The 17269-nt window shown below is 40.9% G+C and overlaps 1 protein-coding gene across 1 annotated transcript; it reads left to right on the top strand.

The window, feature by feature from the left end:
* The first annotated feature begins 224 nt into the window (after positions 1–224).
* ATF3 (activating transcription factor 3) lies at positions 225–16669 on the top strand. The gene is made up of 4 exons (XM_044672315.1): positions 225–455; positions 9028–9271; positions 13584–13691; positions 15187–16669. The coding sequence occupies exons 2-4, from the start codon at positions 9032–9034 to the stop codon at positions 15382–15384; spliced, it is 546 nt and encodes a 181-aa protein (XP_044528250.1). The 5' UTR covers positions 225–455; positions 9028–9031; the 3' UTR covers positions 15385–16669.
* The last annotated feature ends 600 nt before the right edge of the window (positions 16670–17269 follow it).

Here is a 17269-nt window from a genome sequence, read left to right on the forward strand (position 1 = left end):
CCCCCCCCCCGCCTCCCTTCCCCCCCTTCCCCCCAGCCTTTTCCTAGCCCCTCCCAGTCCTCCTCCTCTTCTCCAGCCCCGTCTTGCTAGTCCTCTCTGGGAAGCTATTAATAGCATTACGTCAGCCCGAGACTGGCAACCCAGTGTAAATACCAGCACTCCCACTATATAAAAGGGGTGATGCAACCTCTCTACTAGTCAGAATCCCAAGCAACAAGGCGGAGAGAAGATCTTTGCTCACTCCAGCAGCAGCAGCAGCAGCAGCAGCAGAGGCAGCCGCGGTGGCAGCAGGACAGACGCCGCCTCAGCTTCCAAGTCGTCGGGCTCCGATACCACCCCCTCGGCTAGCCTTTGCTTCAGGCGAGGCGCTTTCATCTCTTGGTCTCGGACAGCCCCAGCCCAGAGCCCTCGCGGACTGACAGAAAGGAGCGGCGAAAGGAGGGAGAGAAAGGAAGGTAAGTGAGCGCCTGGTAAAGGGGGTGGTGGTGGCTTTTTACCTGTCAGCTCCCCGCCCTTCAGTTCTCCGCCCTTCAGCTCTCCTGATCACACCCCAATTCGAACTTCTCATCTCCCATTGATTGTGGGTCTCCCTTTAGTGCGGAAAGAACTTGGTGAGAAGTTTGTTCCCTCCGTCCTGGAGGTTTCTCAACAGTTCAAAAAGTTTACCGAAGTGTGTGTGTGGTGGTGGTGGTGGTGGTGTGTGTATGTGTGTGTGAGAGAGAGAGTGGGGGGGGGGGGTCTGAAAGGAGACGAAAAGGACTAGAGGCTCCCCCAGACCCAAACTCCTCCCCACCCCCAGCTCCACTCACACTGGGGTTACTCTTCTCTCTTCTCCCGGCTAACTTGTCCGGGCAGAGAAGTAACTGTAGGAAATCTTGAGGGGAGATGGAGAGATTTCCCAAAAGCGCTATCCCTGACTCTAGCTACCCCTGTCTTGCCTACCCATAAGGTAATCTCAGGTTCCTCTATTTCTTCTCTCCTGAAACTGCCCCCTACTATCCCTCTTCTCCCCTGGAGTCTAGAGACAGGATTTGGATGAATGGGGGACCTAGTGGACCGCAGGAAGAGCGATCTCGCCCACTAGGGGGCGCCCTGGGCGCCTATGAGAGAATGGAGCTCGAAGGTTGAGAGGGGTGGGGGGTGGCCCTCTCCGAGGATGGGGATTGAAAGTTAGTTTGAAGTTTAGTACCAGTTTCCTAGCCTTGGGGAAGAAGGAGGAGGGATTCTTTCAAAAGACTGACGTGTCTCCCACCGCTAAAATCTTGGTTCAGATCTCTTGTCCGTGCTCAACCCTCCCCACTCCCCGAAACCTCACCCCACTCTTTCTTGCTGATTGACTTTATTCTGTCTGACTTTAAAATAAAAATTTTCTCGCACTTCTCACTGGGGCAAAGGTATGATGCTAATAAAAGGAGTCAATTCTATTATTTGTGGATTTTACCTTGTTCCATCTCCTTCTCCCCACCCCTCCGATCTCCCCAGCCTTCGGTATGTTCTTAAATAATGCATTTAATTTCCCTAGCCATCAGTATTCTTATATTGAAGGGGGGGGGGAAGGAACAATAAATATTATTTTCCTTTCCTATCTCACAAAAGGATAAAATGTGACAATAGCTATAGACATTGGGGCTTTCAGGCTAGAAGGAGGCTTTACTAACTGAATAATCTTAAAAGTGATAAACATATAGATTTATCATTATTCTATAAACTTGGTAATCAAGGCAAAGGCATAAGAAGGTCTTGGGAACCAAAAAGATTATTTGCATCAGGGAAAGGTAAACTGAGGCACTAGTATCACTAAGTGGCAATGGATGCATTTGTAGCAGGAATCTTCTCTCTTCTCTCCTTTTCTCTGTTCTCTCCTCTCCTCTCCCCCCTCTTTCCACTTCTTTTTCATCCTTTTCCCCTCTTATCCTCCTGTTTGATTCTTTTTTCTTTTCCTCTGCCTGTGGGAATTGATCAATTTCTGCATTGGTTTACAAGAACAGAGAGACACCTTCAAAGAAACCCTGAAGAGGGACTCTGCTTGAACCCTAGGAGATAAGGATTCAAGTCCCAGTCCCATATCCAAGTAGTTGTATATTTTTGGAATGATCTTTCATTTGGGTCTCAGTCTCCCTTGATTTCTAAAATAAAGAAGTAATCATCACAGTCTCTTTCTACTTCCCAGGTGGATACAATGTTATTGTAGCTAATGAAATGAGGTGGGACTAAATATTAATGCAAGTAATTCAGAGACAATGCTGTCCTTGGATCCAGGAAGAAATAGATGGGTTCCAAGTCTTTCCTCTGACCTATACTGACTGTGAACCTCTGGACAAGTTACTTAACCCCTCAGTCCTCTAGACAGCTCCCTAAGACTTAAAAGTGTCAGATAAGGTGGCAGCCTGCATTGGCAGAAGGAATTTCCTCACTGGCAGTTAACTCCCTGTACCAATTAAATTACAAGTTGAGTCTGGTCCAAGAAAGCACAGACATTTACCAGCAAAAGGACAGAGGGAAAGTTGACCTTTCTGAACTCAAATTTTCTCCCCTGTAAGGTGGGGATAAGAACATTTGTACTCTCTATCTTAAAGTACTTTGTAACCCAGAAACTGCTCTGTAAACCTTAAAAGTTTTATGTTAATGTGTAATACTATTAATGAATAGTAGCTAACATTTATATAGCACTTACTATGTGCCAGGTAATATGCTAGATTCTTTACAATTATCTCACTTGATGTCACCCCCCCCCCATAACCCTGGGAGAGAGGTGCTATTGTTAACCTTATTTTACAGATGAGGAAATTGAGGCAAACAAGTTAAGTGACTTGAACAGAGTCACACATCGAGTAAATGAGATCAGATTTGAATTCAGCTTCTTCTGACTGCAGACCCAGAGATCTATCTACTGTGCCACCTAGGTGCCCCTGTGTTATCCAAGAAAGGGTTAAGGATAAGAGATAGCTCATAGTATGGGATAGGTATTGGGAGCACCTTTTGTTGGTAGCCATTCCCCTAGTAGGCTTCTTTCTACTTCTCCTTTTATCTTCATCTACTTCAACTATTTTTCTTTTCTTCTTCCTTTCCCCCTTCTCCTGTTTCTGCCTGCAGCCCATCAATCCCTTAGAAATTGCTTGGCACCATTGGTTGTCCTATAGACTACTGAGCTTTGTTCTTAGTCAATCATAGCATCATCTAGGATACCTTTCTCCCATTCTAATTTTTCAAAAAATAGTCATGGATGTAATTAGGCCATTTGCTCTCAGTGTTGCTCAACCACCACTAGAAGGAAGGACACAATTAGTACACCACAGAAAGTTTTCAGGGGAAAATTAGCTTCCTGTATGTGAAACTAGTTCATAACTCTAGTTGGGAATTGTTGCTGCCAGCAAATAGTGGGGGTAGAATTTATTGGGTGTGTTGATGGATCCTAGAGGTCAATGAGAGTACAGAAAAGGCTTCAAGCCAAGATGAATGCCTAGTGGTTAAAATTAACTTCTAATTAATTGAGCTTAATTGAATCAGCAACCAAACTGCTTAATCTCTGATTAATTCCAACAGGGTTGAAAAATTAATCCCTGAGAGATGAAACTAAAACTGGGGCCACCCAATCTATACAATAATGCTTCTTTGTACAGCACATGTGGGCAACTGGGTGGCATAGTGGATAGAGTGCCAGGCCTAGAATAAGGAAGACGAGTTCAAATCCAGTCTCAAACATTTGCTATCTGTGTGACCCTTAGTTTCCTCATCTGTAAAAATAAGCTAGAGGAGGAAATGGCAAATTACTCCAATATCTTTGCCAAGAGAACCCCAAAAAGGTCAAGAAGAGTTGGACAAGATGGAAAATGACTAAAGAACAACAAAATACGGCACTTTGTGAATTACTTTCTACATGCATTAGCGGTCTTTAGCTGTGTGACTTTGGCCAAGTTCAGTTTCTTCATCTGTAAAATGAGTTGGAGGGTCCCCACTTTGAGTATTTATCCCAAGTTAAAAACTAATCAGATCATAGCTAATGATCTGGAATTTGGAGGGCTGGAGTCTAGAGAAGGGATTTCACTGATATAGGGAGCTCTTAATATGAAAATTCCTTCTAAACTGCATTCAAATTTCCTCTAATATAGAGTGTCTGTAATTCTTCATCTTTAGAGAATTGCTTGGGGACTTGCTTAAGGCTAGCCCTCTATTCCTCATACCACACTAACTCTTAGAGCACATCCCACTGGTCTTATTTTATCAACGAAAGAATTGTATCCCAGACAGGTTAAGAGACTTACCTACATTTTGGTATCTCAGCTGCTTCGTGCCAGAGCTAGAACTAGTATTTTCTGAAATTTGTTTTTAGATTAACAGGGGAAGGAACCCAGAATGAGTGGTGGGTGAGTTGATAAAATGCTTATGTTGGAATTATAATCTCATAATGCATAGTATTTCATGGCGGGGAAGTTTGTAGGGGAGACATGAAAATTGAAAGTGAAAATTCAGTGTAATGTTAAACACTAAGAAGTAAAATCTGGGAGCCAGGTTCCCAGAAAACTTAATCTGTTAAGGGAGTAAACCACAGAGACTTTCACTTTCTTTAAAATGAAGAAACCTAGAAAAGTCTCACCATTTATGATGAGGTAGAAAAAACACTTCAGATAAGTGGCAAAGTGAAAGTGGCCTAGCAAAATTAATTTGGATGATTATCAACTCAGTAAGCAATCTAGGTAATTTTTTGAGGGTTCCCTCAAACATGTTTACTTTAGAAGGATTTTGAGGATATTGGTATGCTCTGGATGAATTATGATTTAATAGAATGAATAGAATTTTGCTTGTTTGGGTATATGCCTAAAGTATAAAAGAGTTTCTAAAATTTATCAAAAGAATTAAAATTTTTGATTTGGAGAGAATAACAATAATAATAGTAACTTATATTTGCATTATAGAGATCCCTTTACATTATCTCAAATAATCCTTAACTCATCTTATGAGATAGGAACTATCATTTATCCTTATTTTACAGGTGAGAAAACTGAGGCTCATAGAGATTGTGACTTTTTTCAGGATTGCACAGCTAGAAAACATATGATCATGGATGTGAACCTAGGTTTTCGTGATTCTAAGACCCCAAATATACTTGTTCATGAGTTTTCTCAAAGGATTTTCATACTTTTGATAATTTGTTTAAATCATTTAAAGCAGTGCTTTTAATTGGTATGTTCCACAATGCTGACATTCTTCACCTTTTTTCCCCATTAGGAATATTGCTTTTTTACCCTGAGAAAGAAAGAGAAAACTTTCCTCAGGTCTTGAGACAAACAGACCACCAGCCATGAGTGCTCATTAATAAACTTGGTTGGATGGAAAAATGGAACGCCTCTCAAATCTGCTTGAATTAATTATACAGAGCTACTCTTGTTAAGAAGGCAGCCATTTCTAGGAACAAAGGCTTAGCTGATGGTGTCTCTGGATTCCATCACTGAACTATTTGGTTTTTAATAACATTGGGGATGGGAGTGGAAAGGAGAATGCAGGGGAGAATGTTCACATTATGATTCTGGAAGGCTGGATTCTTGAGGAAGTTTATAACCTGTCAGAGAGGAGTATCTTCCTAGCCTTCTGAGATTATAGGATTAAAGGATAGAAGTACATCACTTCTGATTCATGAGCCAGGGCTTTGGGAGCAGAATTGCTTACATTTTTTAGGTCTTTAAGCATTCATAGTTCTGAGAATCTTTAATCAATTGCTCTACCTCTATTCAACTGGCATTTATTAAACATCCATTCTGGGCCATGCTGGGGATACAAAGACAAAAAAATAACAGACAGCTCCTGTCCTCTGAGTGCTTACATTTTATTGGGATGGTGGGAGAGTAACATGCATGTATAAGATTTCCAAAGGGAATTTGAAAAGAGTATCCTTAACTTTTTTTTTAACTCTTACCTTCTGTCTTAGACTCAATACTATGTATTGCAGAAGGAGTAACGGCTAGGTAATGGAGATTAAGTGACTTCCTTAGGATCACCCAGCTAGGAAGTGTGTGAGGCCAGATTTGACCTCAGGACCTCCTGGCCCCCAGGCCTGGCTCCCTATCCACTGCTACCTACCTGCCTCCATCCTTAAATTTTTAAGGTCTGAGAGCAAGTGTGTGGGTGTAGAAATCGTTGGTCTGACTCAGGAGGTCATTTCTGTCCTCACCTTTTCCTCAGGGTTGTTATAAATAAAGCAAAAGCCTCATAAATGACAGAATATGGTTTTGTCATTCTATTAACTCATCAAGTACCATATAAATATGATCTTGTAGTAATAACAGCACTGTGTGCAGGAGGACTTTGTGGCTTAAAGGACATACAAGCATATGCTTGTAAAATGTATAGCTCACCACCATGCCTGCTTGTGGACTCATCCATACAGCTTGGCAACTCTCTAAGGGGTTTCTGCTTGACCGTCAATGTAATGGAAAGAAACCTAGTTTTAGCCTGGGCTCAAATCTTTTCCTGTCCTGTAAGACTTAGCCTCTTTGGATCTTGGTGTCCTCATCTGTAAAATGAGCAATTAGACTAGGATGTTCTCTAAGGTCTCTCCAAACTCTAGACCTATGATCTTTGAATATTCAGCCCACTAAGTCTTTTCTTAATTTCTTCAATAAAGAGCAAAAAAGGAGAAAGAGAGAGAAATAAAAATAAAGGTGAATTTATGAAGCATAGATGAACAGGAGGAATTTAAACTCGTATAAATGCACATCTCAGAGGCAACAAGTTTCTCTTCAAGTTTTTGCCCTGGAGCATTTTAATTCATTTTCCTTTGCTAATTACCTCTACCACCTCCCCTCTTCCCCTTATCAGCTGGCCAAACTGAAAGAGGGGGGCTTCCTGGCCCAAGTGTTACCTTGCAATCATCCCCACAGAATGTCACAGGCAGCAGCAGGGAGGAAGTCACGCCTGGGCAGGCTTGTGTGAATGCAGGCTTCATTCTTTGAAGGGCACTGGTGCATCACTTGAAGGATATACAGCAGCCAGAGAGTTAGATTTGTAGTTGAAAATTCCAAAATGAAATTATGGCTGCCCTTCACAAGTTTTCCCATTAGCTGTACCTTTAATTCCCCCTGATCATCGATGATCAGAGCTGAAAGGGAACCTTAGAAAGTAATTCAGCCTTGCTGTTTTTCAGTTTAGGAGACTGAAGCTGGAGGATGAAGAAGTGATTTGCTAAGTAAATGGTAGATCAGGGACTGTAGTCTCACTCATGGTCTTATGCTTATTTCTCTACTCCTGTTTCTACATCTCTCTATTATTCATATAATAAATATGATAAATAATAAAAAGTATTCATTTTTAATTCTTGTGCATTTATCATAGGATTGTACATTTTTGAACTGGAAAATGTCTTAGAAGTAAGTCACCCAGTCAGGGCTGTGCTGGTAAATGTTTTACCAACTAGCTTTTCAGAGGGAAAAAAATGGTTGTGGGACATACTTTTAATCTGTATAATTAATACTTTTATCCATCATTTTCTTTTCTTTTAGCCCTTATTTCCATCTTAGATTAAATCCTGAATGTCATTTCCAAGGCAGAAGAGTAGTCAGGGCTAGGCAATTGGGGTTAAGCGATTTGCCCAGGATCACACAGCTGGAAAGTGTTGGAGGCTACATTTGAACCCAGGACCTCCCATCTCCAGGCTTGACTCTATCCACTGAGCCACTCTATATCATTTTCTTCAGCCTAAATGTTCAACAGAACAGCAATTCTAGGACTGACTGGTAGTGTCTTCTGATTTCTGAGGAATAAAAAAATTTAACATTCAGCTTTCCTTAGTTTGAGCTGGTTCCAGCACACCCTTGAATTTAAGCTAAGCCTTTCTTTTTACTTCTTACTTTTCTTCTAATTTGAGGAAACAGAGGTCTGGGGAAGTGAATTAATTTGCTCAAGGTCACCTGGGGGGAGTTGGTAGGGGGAGAATAAGTGACAGAGGTATGTCTCCTTGTAGTCTATCTTCTTTAGGCTACAAGAACCTGTACATATCTTCTCAGAAGTATATGACTTGTCCATAATAGGAATTCCTCTCATCCCTGGAAAGCAGAAACACACACCTCTTCCTTTCCCTTTAGTTTATCCACTTTTCAAAAGTTGAACTACAGAGTAGTGCTTTAGCAGATAAGTAATAAGTAGGTAAGAGATAAGCACTTTTGAAGCAAGGCAGGTCACCAAGCAGCTATTCTCTGTGTTTTATAAATTTTAAGGTGGAGAAAAGGAAGTCTGCACCCCCACAAAAACTCTTTCCCTTTTACTTTTACCCAATGAAAGTTTTGCCCTGATTTCAGACAGTCTTGTAGCTTTCTTTTTAAAGGGAGCTTGAAAGCAGTTTTATGGTTAGCCACGATGATGTGAGAGACATTTCTTTAAGAATTGTTAGCAGGGAGGGATACATATTGATGGGGAGTTTAATAGTCTCAGATGTCAGTGCTCCTGGCTTCAGTTTTTAACCTTTGTCATCAATTCAGTGAGCTAGATGATGCACTTGGAGAGAGTGATGGCCCTGGAATAGGAGGAACTGAATTCAAATTCAGTTTTGGACATTTTCTAGCACTGTGACTCGGGCCAAGATGCTTAACCACTGTATGCCTTAATTTCCTGATCTGCAAAATGAGGATATTAATAATAGCTTCTACTTCCCAGGATTATTGTGAGGTTAAAATGACATAGTATTTTATTTAAAGTGCTTTGCAAACCTTAAAGTACTCTCCAGATATTCATTATTATTATTTTTGTCGTTAGTATTATTACCATTACTATCTCTTATGTTAAGAACATTAAGAGGCATTAACATCAATGACAACTAAACAACACAAAAGTTGGAATTTATCTGGGAGCCTAATTTCTTCTGATCTCAGTTTCCTCATCTGTAAAATGAGGAAGGTGTGTTAAATGATTTCTAAAGACCTTTTCAGCTTCAAATCTTCTCTGACTAAAACTCTCCTGTGTAATACTGCTGGATGTGCTTTGGGGGAAGGTCTTGGGCTCATTGCTGAGGGCAGTCCTTTTGGTCTTGGTCTTTTTCAGCAAAATGATGCTTCAACATCCAAGCCAGGTCCCTGCCTCAGAAGTCAGTGCATCAGCCATCGTCCCCTGCCTGTCACCTGCTGGGTCTCTGGCATTTGAAGATTTCACAACCCTTACTCCCCTTGTCAAGGAAGAGCTGAGATTTGCTATCCAAAACAAGCATCTCTGTCACCGGATGTCATCCACGTTGGAATCTGTCACAGTGAGCGACAGGCCCATCGAGATGTCCATCATGAAAGCAGAGGTACTTCTACTGAGGGTCTAGCAAGGTTCTTCTCTCTTGTGTTCTCTAAGCTGACATAGAAAGGGACTCTAGCTGAGGACCTAGGCTGAACAGACTCAAAATATAGTATGCATGAGCTCAAGAAGAATTTAAAACAAATTCTAAGATGATAGAGCCATAGAAAGTTATTATAGGAGAGATAGAGAGGTATAAGATTCATCCCTAATCTTTGAGAATAACGTAGAAGAAAACTACCAAATCTCATAATATACTAATTGCTTGAGACTGTAAGGGATGGATCCTTTCCTTGCAGGGACCCAGAACTGACCCAAAGTGGTTTTCTTGATTTTTTTAACTAAATATTTGCAGCTAATCCAGATCTCAGTGGATTAATATTTGATTTGCTGCCTTCCACAAGTCAGAATATTATATTCTTTTGGTATCTGAATCTGCAAAAGGATAGCTACCATAGTTTCTTTCACACAATGAGAGAATCCTGTAGGGAAGGTTGCCTTCTTTTTGGGAATAGTTTCTCTAAGGACCTTTCTCTAGGATGAAGAGCCTTTATGGAATTTTGAGATTTGGTGTAGGGTGTGAAAACCCCTTTGGGTCATATTTCTATGGAATAGGTCTTTATTTTTGTTAAATTTGACACACCGGGCCATCTCTGTTTAGGCAGAGTCAATTTGACCCCATTCTAAAGGATGATCAATCAATCAATAGACGTTTGGTTCAGACCTATTTGTGGGCCAGACTCTGTGCTAGGCTTTAGGAAAAAAGAGATAAAAATGAAATAGTACCTGCCCTCAAAGAGCTGACATTCTATCGGGAGAAATAACATATAAGTATTTAACAAATACTTACAAAAGGCAATGGGGGAGGGGCAGAGACATCTAGGGAAGGAACTATAATGAAAAGCAGGCTAAACTTCAAAGGAAGCCAGAGATTTCGAGAGGCTGAGGAAAACATAGAGTGTATTTCAGGCTTGGAGAATAAACAGCCAAGGCAAAAGCTCATAGAGGGAGCACAGAAGGTGAAGAACAACAAGAAAACTTGTTTGGCCCAGCAGCAGGGTTTGCGGAGGGCAAAGATGTGTAAGAAGGCTAGAAGGGGAGATTGGAACCAGATTGGAGTCAGAAGGTAACTCTGAAATACTTGTAGCTGCCCAAGAATTCTTGGTTTGAAACTGTGGTTTCCCCTCATCTCTCTTGTAGCCCTCAGGGAGCTATTTTTTATAGAAACAGTGACAAAATGGGGGCCTGCAGGTGGCCCTGCTGTTATGCTTGATTTGGCTCCAAAACCCTTTGTTCTGAAATATAGACTTGGGGTCCAGACCTGTACCTGGTACCTCAGCTGTCACTGATTCTCTGAAAGATAGCATGGTACAGTAGAAAGAATGCTGTCTTAGGGTACTTGGATTTGATTCCAAGCTCCAGTAAATGATGGAATCTCAGGCAACATACTTAGCTTCTGAGTTATGAGCACTGGTACCATCTCCCTCCCAGGTTTGTTGAATGTAAAAGTTAAAGTATGGGACTCACCTGTCATCCTTCTAGCAGAGAGGCTAAGCATGACAGATCTAGGACAGAGGGAGTTCTAAGCTTCAGTAGTCTAACCAATCAAGTATCCACACTGACTTCAACATTAAATAACAGCATTTATATAAGATTTGCAAAAGCACTTTACAAATATTTCATTTGATCCTTATTATTACAACCTTGGGAGGAAGGTGCTATTATCCCCATTGTTACAGATAAGTAAACTAAGGCCAAGTGATTTGGCCAAGGCCAAACAGCTAGCAACATGTCTGAGGGTAGATTTGAAGTGAGGTCTTCCTAACTCCAGGTCCAGTGCACTTCTGAGTTCTTTTAATTCACTGTGCCACTGAGCCCCTCGTCATAAGATTGCCAAGTTGTCTCAGGAGGGATGCACTGATCAATAGTTGCATTGGGTCTGTAAGTAGACCCTGTACCTCAAATCTAGGTGAGATAAAGAATTGGAAGGAAGGAAGAAAGGGAAAGAGAGAGATGGAAGGAAAGGAAATGAAGAAATTATTTCCTATCAAGCTGTATAGGTGATGCCAGGATCTGAATGTGTTTTTTTAAAACCTCTACAATGTAATAGCAGACAGAGACCTCAAGATCATTTGGGTCAGAGCCCAGCCTAGAGAGACATTTAATTTCATTTCCTTGTATTTCATGTGTACTATAATCAGTGCTTATCAGGTAATATAGAGGAGACAACACTGGCTCTTGAGTCATTAGAACTGGTTCAGATTCCATTTCTGAAACTCTCAGGCAAGTCACATAACCTCCCTGGGCCTTAGTTTCCTCATCTATAAAATGAGAGGAAGTTCTCCTAGAGGGCCCCTAAAGTTTCCTCAAGTTAATTATGACTGTATGATTTTAACTTGAATCTTGAAATACCAGGTGTGATTGTGATAAATAAGAAGCTTGCCTATGGACTGAAACCTTCCCAAGCCTAAAGGTTCTTAAAACCTTTTCTTATTACCTGACTCCTACTATGAGCACAATGGGGATGGGATAGCCTGGTTCCTGGCTTTCCTCACCTCCTTCTCAGAATCAGTCATTAGACAAAGATTAAGGACAGAATTTCATTGTGGGCTTTGGCCTTTAGGATGATTGTAATTCCTAGTCCAAAGGTAACATGCCAACCTCTGTGAAGTTAATAAAAACATTTAGCATGGAATCGGCAGCCTGCCCCAGAAGCCCCAGATACTCAAACTCATGGAAAAGACTTTGGGATCCTCCATGGGAAGTGGAGCAAGGAGCAACATCCCTCATGTTGTAAGTGTAAGATCTGAGTCAGAATAGACTGTAGTTTATCTTTGGGCACCTCAGAGTCAGGCATAGCAAGGTAGGCAGCCTCTCTGGGTGCAATACAGAGAGATTAAAGATTTAGAGCCAGACTAAATTCTACTTAGAAATAGTATTTAGTGTCCAACACTCTTTTTACGGTGGAGGAAACTGAGGCTTAGAGAGTAGCTTGCCTAGACCACACAGACAATATATATTCACTGGCAGGATCTGTATGGAGATTCTCTGGAGTGCTTCCAGTGCCTGGCACATAGGAGGGACTTAAGAAATGTTCCCTGAATTCAATTGATCCCAAGACCAATGTACTTTCCACTGCATCAAAGTTCAATAAAAGGCATTTCTTTATGTATTTTGTAAATGTACCATAGAGGCAGTTTGATATAGTGGATAATGGGCAGAAAGACTGACACATCCTAACTGTGTAAGCCTAGGGAAGTCTTTTAATGTCTGAGGTTCCCCTGGGGAACTCTGAACAGACTGAGTTGCAAATCTGCCTTATCCGAGGTAGTTTCCACATCATAGGAGTTTCCTGTACTATTGAAAATCATAGAACTGGAACGAAAAGTAAAATAAATACCTATTTTTATTTTTCAAAAATTCTTTCCTCTATGGCACAGGGATCCTTATTTTGTGATAAGTTGCATTCACCAACAATGCAAGCTCCTCTGGAAATTCATATGGAGGATATGTAGCCTTCAGAATTTGCCTTGGATGAACAAATGCCTTGTCCTTATCCCAGCTCTGGGTCACTCTGATAGTGGAGAAAGAGCATATAGTAATCCCAAACAGATTCTCCCTCCTACCATGTCTAGAATGCTTATAATTATTATCAGCAACCATCAATATGAAGAATAGCTAATATGTATATTTTTATATATACTATGCACATAGTATATATATTTATTTTATATATATGTGTATATATATATATATATATATTTAATTTGTCTTAACTCATTTGATCCTCTCACAACCCCGTGAGGTAGGTACTTATATAATCCCTATTTTACAGATGAGGAAACTGAGGCTGAGTGAGTCTAAGGCAGTGATGGCAAACCTTTTAGAGGAGCAGGTGATGTGAGAAATGTCCTTAGGTACCTATGGAGATGGGGAGGGGAGCAGCCTGGCCTTACATCCCTCTGGCTTTCTAGTAGCAAACTCTGGCAAACTCTGTGCTGGGGCACACATGCTCACAGGGAGGGCTCTGAGTGCCTCCCTCTAGCACGTGTGCCATAGGTTCACCACCACAGGTCTAAGGGATTTGTTCAAGCTCTTACAGCTAGTTAAGTGTTCCAACATAAGGTCTTCAGAACCAGAGATCTACCGCTCTATTATCCTTTGCCCTACCCCACCCCTAGATGCCAGGAGCAAGTGTATTTAAAACATTGTCAAAGGTTAGTTTTCTTTTCTTTTTTTTTTTTTTTTTAATAGCAGTCATTTTGTAGAGAGATATCTAGAGACTCCTATTAAAGGCTATATCTTTTGGGTTTTCTTAGTTTGCCCCTGAAGAGGATGAAAGGAAAAAGAGACGAAGGGAAAGAAATAAAATTGCAGCTGCAAAGTGCCGGAACAAGAAGAAGGAGAAGACAGAATGTTTGCAGAAGGTGAGTAGTTGGCTTGCAGCCTTCCAGCTCTCATTTCCCTTCTTCCTGTGTCCTCTGGATGCTTCTCCTTCAGAAAACTAAATGACTAAATCAACATAGAATTTTGTTTGCCCCTTTGCTCTAAGGAGAATGAATGGTTCTATAAGCTTCTAGTAGCAACAATAGAAATGTTGGCTCCAGGGTTAGGAAAAGATAATGCTGTCAGTACAATGAATATGCATCTGAAACCCAAAAGGCAGGTGTGAGAAATGAAAAAGGCGGCTCCCAATGACTGATCCTTATCAAGACTGGCCAGTCTCTACAAGTCTAGCAGCTTCCATCCTACTGGGCACGTCAGTACAGATAAAGAAGTTTCATTCAAGTTATTTCCCCAGAAAAGAAAGCTGCCAACTTGAATTTGGCATTTTAAGAAATCCTTTGATTAATTTACTTGAACAAATTATTTCTCCAAGCTGTACAAATTAATGCATTTTTGGGTGTTCTTTTAGGTGTTTCTTCTTTTGTACCCCAAATATAGTCTGAGCCCCTTTCCTCCTTTTCTCAATAAAGAATGGGCTAGTTTCCCCAAAGCAAGGCCAGACAAAGCCTTTGATGTTAGGCTATATAGATAGAGTCTATCTAAGCCTAAGAACCCCTTTCAGAATAATGTTTTTAAATGCCTAAAATAAAATGCATTGGAGATTACAAAGGAAAAAAATTATACTGAAATACAATTATCAAAATATTTTTTAAAAATTCTCAAATCTCAGGTTAAGAATCTGTTGGTTTAAGCGCTTGAAATATTACTATTTTCTCTCTCTCTTCCTTCCCCACCCCAATACAGGTCCTCAATTTGCCCTGGCTTAGTCATAGTCCTAAGAATCTACCTCCTAGGTACAGAGAGGCATACAGAGTCTACTTCCTTGCTAGGTATATAGCATAACTCTAGAATACTAGCTCCATTTCAGAAAGGTTAAACTCCAACCCATTGTGGAGGCTCATATAAAAGGTCCTAAGAACACCCCCAAAATTCAAGATGGGTCTAATTCTTCATGATCCCTTTTGGGAGTTTACTTGGCAAAGATACTGGAGTAGTATCCATTTTCTTGTCCAGTTCATTGTACAGATGAGAAAACTGAGGCAAACGGGATTAAGTGACTTGCCCAGAGTCACATAGCTAAGAAGTGTCTGAGGCCAGATTTGAACTCAGAGAGGTATCTTTTTGACTTAAAGCACAGCACTCCATCCAAAGTACCATCTAGATGTCCTCTAAGGACTTTGCTACTGTACTTAATAAACATGTTTTAGGTTGGGCAAAGAAGCAGTTAAAAGTTCATTTCAAAGGCCATCTTGGCTCCGAATTGGCCAAAAGGAGTTAGGCACGACTCTTTCTTCTTCTTCTTGCTTCACCAACCAGTTTGGTTCTAAAATCTGGGCTGTTGCTTCTCCCATTTAGCTTGGTCTTTTACCAGTTGCCCTCAATATAATAACTTTGCTACTTGTGTCCTTCCCTCAGGAATCAGAAAAGTTGGAAAGTGTGAATGCTGAGCTGAAAGCCCAGATCGAGGAGCTCAAGAACGAGAAACAGCATTTGATATACATGCTTAACCGTCACCGGCCAACGTGTATCGTCCGAGCTCAGAATGGGAGGACGCCCGAAGACGAGAGGAACCTCTTTATCCAACAGATAAAAGAAGGAACATTGCAGAGTTAAGCAGACGGGATGTGGAAGCAATTGAGGAGTCCTCGTTTACTTCACTTCTATACCAAGAAATCCAAAGCTATTGGGAGATCTGACTTACTATGCACTTCTAGGATCCTAGTGGCCAAGAGCTGTCCAGGAGGCCTTGCTAAGCACAAGAAATCATGTTAGCTTAGCTGGAACTTTCTCAAATCCAGAGATTGGCTTTGGTCCAAAGGAAGAAAGTTTTGGGCCCCGACTCTAGGTATTTAGGACTCGACAATCTTGTTGTTCCTAGAAGCTACAGACAACCCCTACAGATGGGTTAGTGTCCTGCTAGTATCTGGTACCCGTATTTGTCTTGTTTGGATGATACGAACATTCTGGCTTTCAGTGATAGACATCAGCAATACATCCGGGCATGGGGGTGGGACTGAGCCTACCCTCCGTGGACTGCTGGTAGGCGAAGCAGACTAACAGTGGGGTTTATCCATGTTTTGCAATGGCCAGGGGTGTGCTTTCTAGCCAAACATGCTGATATGTTACAGGAATTACTGTATTTAAAGCCTTCGTTTTCAAACCCAAGCATTGTACTCCCCCCCCTTTTTTTTAATGACACTCAAAAGTTCAGATTTTCCTATGACTCATCTCAGATCTGGATTCTGAGGGGTTTGGGCAATTGTCCCTCACTTCAACTTCTTGCAAAACACTCAGTGACTGAGTTGGCATTTCAGTGCAACAAGCAGTGCTCTGTGATTGCTGCTTTGCCCCAAAGGAGAAAGCCCTTTTCTTGCTGAGCACACAGGATACCATGAGCAAAGCTGATGGGCCTTATTTAAAAGAAGTCTAGTGTGAATCTAGTTATGACGGTTATAAAAACATTTGGAAAAAGCGATTTAACTGCAAAGGATTAGACCTCTCTGCTACTGACTTAGCTTGGGAATGACTTCTTGGGCCAGAACAGACAAAGGATATCTTTTTCCTTTTCTCGTTGCTGACTTCGGGCATTGTTCAAAGCCTGATAAAATTTAGGATTTAATGACAGTGATATTAATGATACATGTTTTTCTTTTTTTTTTTTTTGTGATCAATTTTTTTAAAAGAAAATTTAAACCCGGGATGTTTGCAACTATGAGTAGATCTCTTGGTCAATAATACCCCAGTTACTGTTTAACTGTTAAATTTCTGATGTTTCTGTGAAATCCTCAGATTGTTAAAGCTTATTCAATATTATCATTACAGTTTTCTGTAAAAGGAAATATCACTTTATTTATCCTAATATTCTTAACCAATCTAATAAACCATGTGACTGAAAACGAATGGCAAACACAAGTGTTGTGCAGGTTTCTTTCATTTGGGGGATTGTTTTGTTTCGGAGGATTTGGTTGTTTCCCCTGTTTGGGGTGTCTACATGATACATATTCTCTAAATTTTATCTAGACTTTGGAAGGCCACCACTACCTAAAAGGACTGACATCAAATTCTGTAACTCCTTTAGTGGTGAAGATACAAAACTGTCTAAAGACCAAACCAAGGGTTGGCTACCAGTATTTCCCAAGGTACCAGTGCCAGAGGGGGAATTTTTTCCAACCACAAAAGAAACTTTTTAAGGTTTAGCTTTTGGAAGAGAACTTCTTACTATGCTTGAATTGGCTGTGTTGTGATTTCTTATGTTTTGTAAATAAAAGTATTTCAGTGTTCCCAGAGAGATGGGGAGGGCCCTCAATTTAGTAGGGGGGGAAATGGTGGCCATCAGGGTGCAAAGGAAAATTCAGTGGACTTTTAGGAGGCAGAATGTAAAGTTGCAGTCCTGCCTTTGTCATTAACAGGCTAGATTATTATTTTTTTTAACTCTTACATTCTGTCTTAGAATTGGTGCTGTCAGTTCCAAGGCAGAAGAGTAGTAAGGGCTAGGGAG

This window comes from Gracilinanus agilis, chromosome 4 (genome assembly GCF_016433145.1).
Source record: "Gracilinanus agilis isolate LMUSP501 chromosome 4, AgileGrace, whole genome shotgun sequence".
Classification (NCBI taxonomy): domain Eukaryota; kingdom Metazoa; phylum Chordata; class Mammalia; order Didelphimorphia; family Didelphidae; genus Gracilinanus; species Gracilinanus agilis.